The sequence below is a fragment of the Poecilia reticulata genome, unplaced genomic scaffold (genome assembly GCF_000633615.1).
Source record: "Poecilia reticulata strain Guanapo unplaced genomic scaffold, Guppy_female_1.0+MT scaffold_265, whole genome shotgun sequence".
Lineage (NCBI taxonomy): Eukaryota > Metazoa > Chordata > Actinopteri > Cyprinodontiformes > Poeciliidae > Poecilia > Poecilia reticulata.
Genome location: NW_007615047.1, coordinates 162,563 through 164,182, shown reverse-complemented (window position 1 = coordinate 164,182; position 1,620 = coordinate 162,563). Strand labels below are relative to the sequence as shown.

The window sequence follows — 1,620 nt, the reverse complement described above, 5'->3', positions numbered from 1 at the left end:
GACCTGGACTACACCTGGATGACCTGGACTACACCTGGATGACCTGGACTACACCTGGACTACACCTGGATGACCTCAGAGCAGATTCAGAGCCTGATGAATCACATGAAGGCAGCAGAGACAGAATCATCCTCCATCCTCCCTCTGATTGGCTGATGGCTAAGCCCTCAGCTGCAGCCAGGAGGTCAGAGGTCACAGGAGGCCTCCTCCATCCTGATTGGAGGAGCTCCAGCTGATGCGGGTCGGTGGCAACAGGAACATGAACAGGTAAACAGGTAAACACATCCAGCATGAGCAACAGATGGACAGAGAGACAGGAAGAGGAGAAACTCCTGATCTGAACCTCCAGTCCTCAGGGTTGGATCTGGATCCAGTCTGGATCTGGATCCGGATCCAGATCCAGTCTGAACTGCATCTCAGAGAGCTGCTGCTGTGAACCCTGTAGACCTGAGGATCAGATCCGGATCAGCTGTAGCCCAGAGGAAGCGTTAGGCTCCGCCCCCTACCTTCATAGGTGAGATGTGGGCGTGGGTGACGTATCCGTGGACGTTCTCGATCTGGTTCAGGTTCTTCTCGGCGACCTGGACCAGCTCTGGCCCCGCCCCCTCCTCCGTGAGGGGGGGGGAGCTCTGGTCCTGGGGGGACGAGTCCTCATCGTGGTGCCGGTACTTCTGGGGAGGACAGGAAGGACAGCGGGTCAGCGAGCCCCGAGTTCTGACTGACAGGCTCCACCAGAACCAGAACCCGGCCGAGATCAAGATGAACTGAGCCCAAAATGCTCGGTTCTGACCCGCTTCAGGACCAAAAGATGGGATGAATGGAAGCATGAGGAGAAGATTCAGAACCATCTAACCGGATCGGTTCTGATCCGGATCAGTTCTCTACAGAACCGATCCGTTTCAAGTTGGTAGAGTCATTCAATCAGGAGGCGCCGGTCCGACCCGGAGAACGGTGCCAGATGTTCTAACTCTGAACCAACAGAACCGGGAACACGGTGACGGCTGAACCAGCAGACTGGTTAAACTGGACCAGTTATTGATTTATGATCGATATCTTTATAGATCAATAATCCTCAGAGGGAGACGAAGCAGCTGGAGCATCAGGAACCTGAAACCTCAAATCAGATTTAAGAGGAAAATTATTATATTTTTGCTCCTAAACGATTCTCTCCTAAAATAACCGGGCTGATACAGGTCAAAGGTCAGCTAACATCTCTGCAGACCCCACACATCCTGGACAGACTTTAACCTCCAGGTGGCGCCACAGAGACAGTTTATCTGCTGCTCTGCTGTTACCCCCGTTAAAATATGGATGCTTTACTTTTCTAAACATTCAGTGGCAGCCATCTTACCGCTGAAGCTGGTTTTCCTCGTCTCCACGCGGTTCAGCCAATCAGCTCCTGGATTGGTTGCCATGCAACCACCAGCCAATGGCGTGTCTAGCAGCAGACTTCCCAACATGCATTTAAGAGGACAGTTTGTTTCCCAGTCGGTCCGGATTCGATCCAAACCGACTGAAGTTGGAAACCAAACGACCAGAAACAGAACTACAGTCAGCAGGTCAGTGAACGCCTCACAGAAACCCCGACAGGTCAGTGAACGCCTCACAGAAACCCAGACA

The 1,620-nt window shown here is 52.8% G+C and overlaps 1 protein-coding gene across 9 annotated transcripts in view; it reads right to left on the bottom strand.

Annotated features, from left to right (window-relative positions):
• dlg1b (discs large MAGUK scaffold protein 1b) overlaps positions 1-1,620 on the bottom strand; it is a 58,468-nt gene that overhangs the window by 25,602 nt on the left and 31,246 nt on the right. For all 9 annotated transcript variants that reach the window (XM_008402864.2, XM_008402865.2, XM_008402866.2 and 6 more), the window contains one exon: positions 507-671. In XM_008402864.2, coding sequence (XP_008401086.1) covers positions 507-671 — 165 coding nt within the window. The remainder of the gene's footprint in view (positions 1-506; positions 672-1,620) is intronic.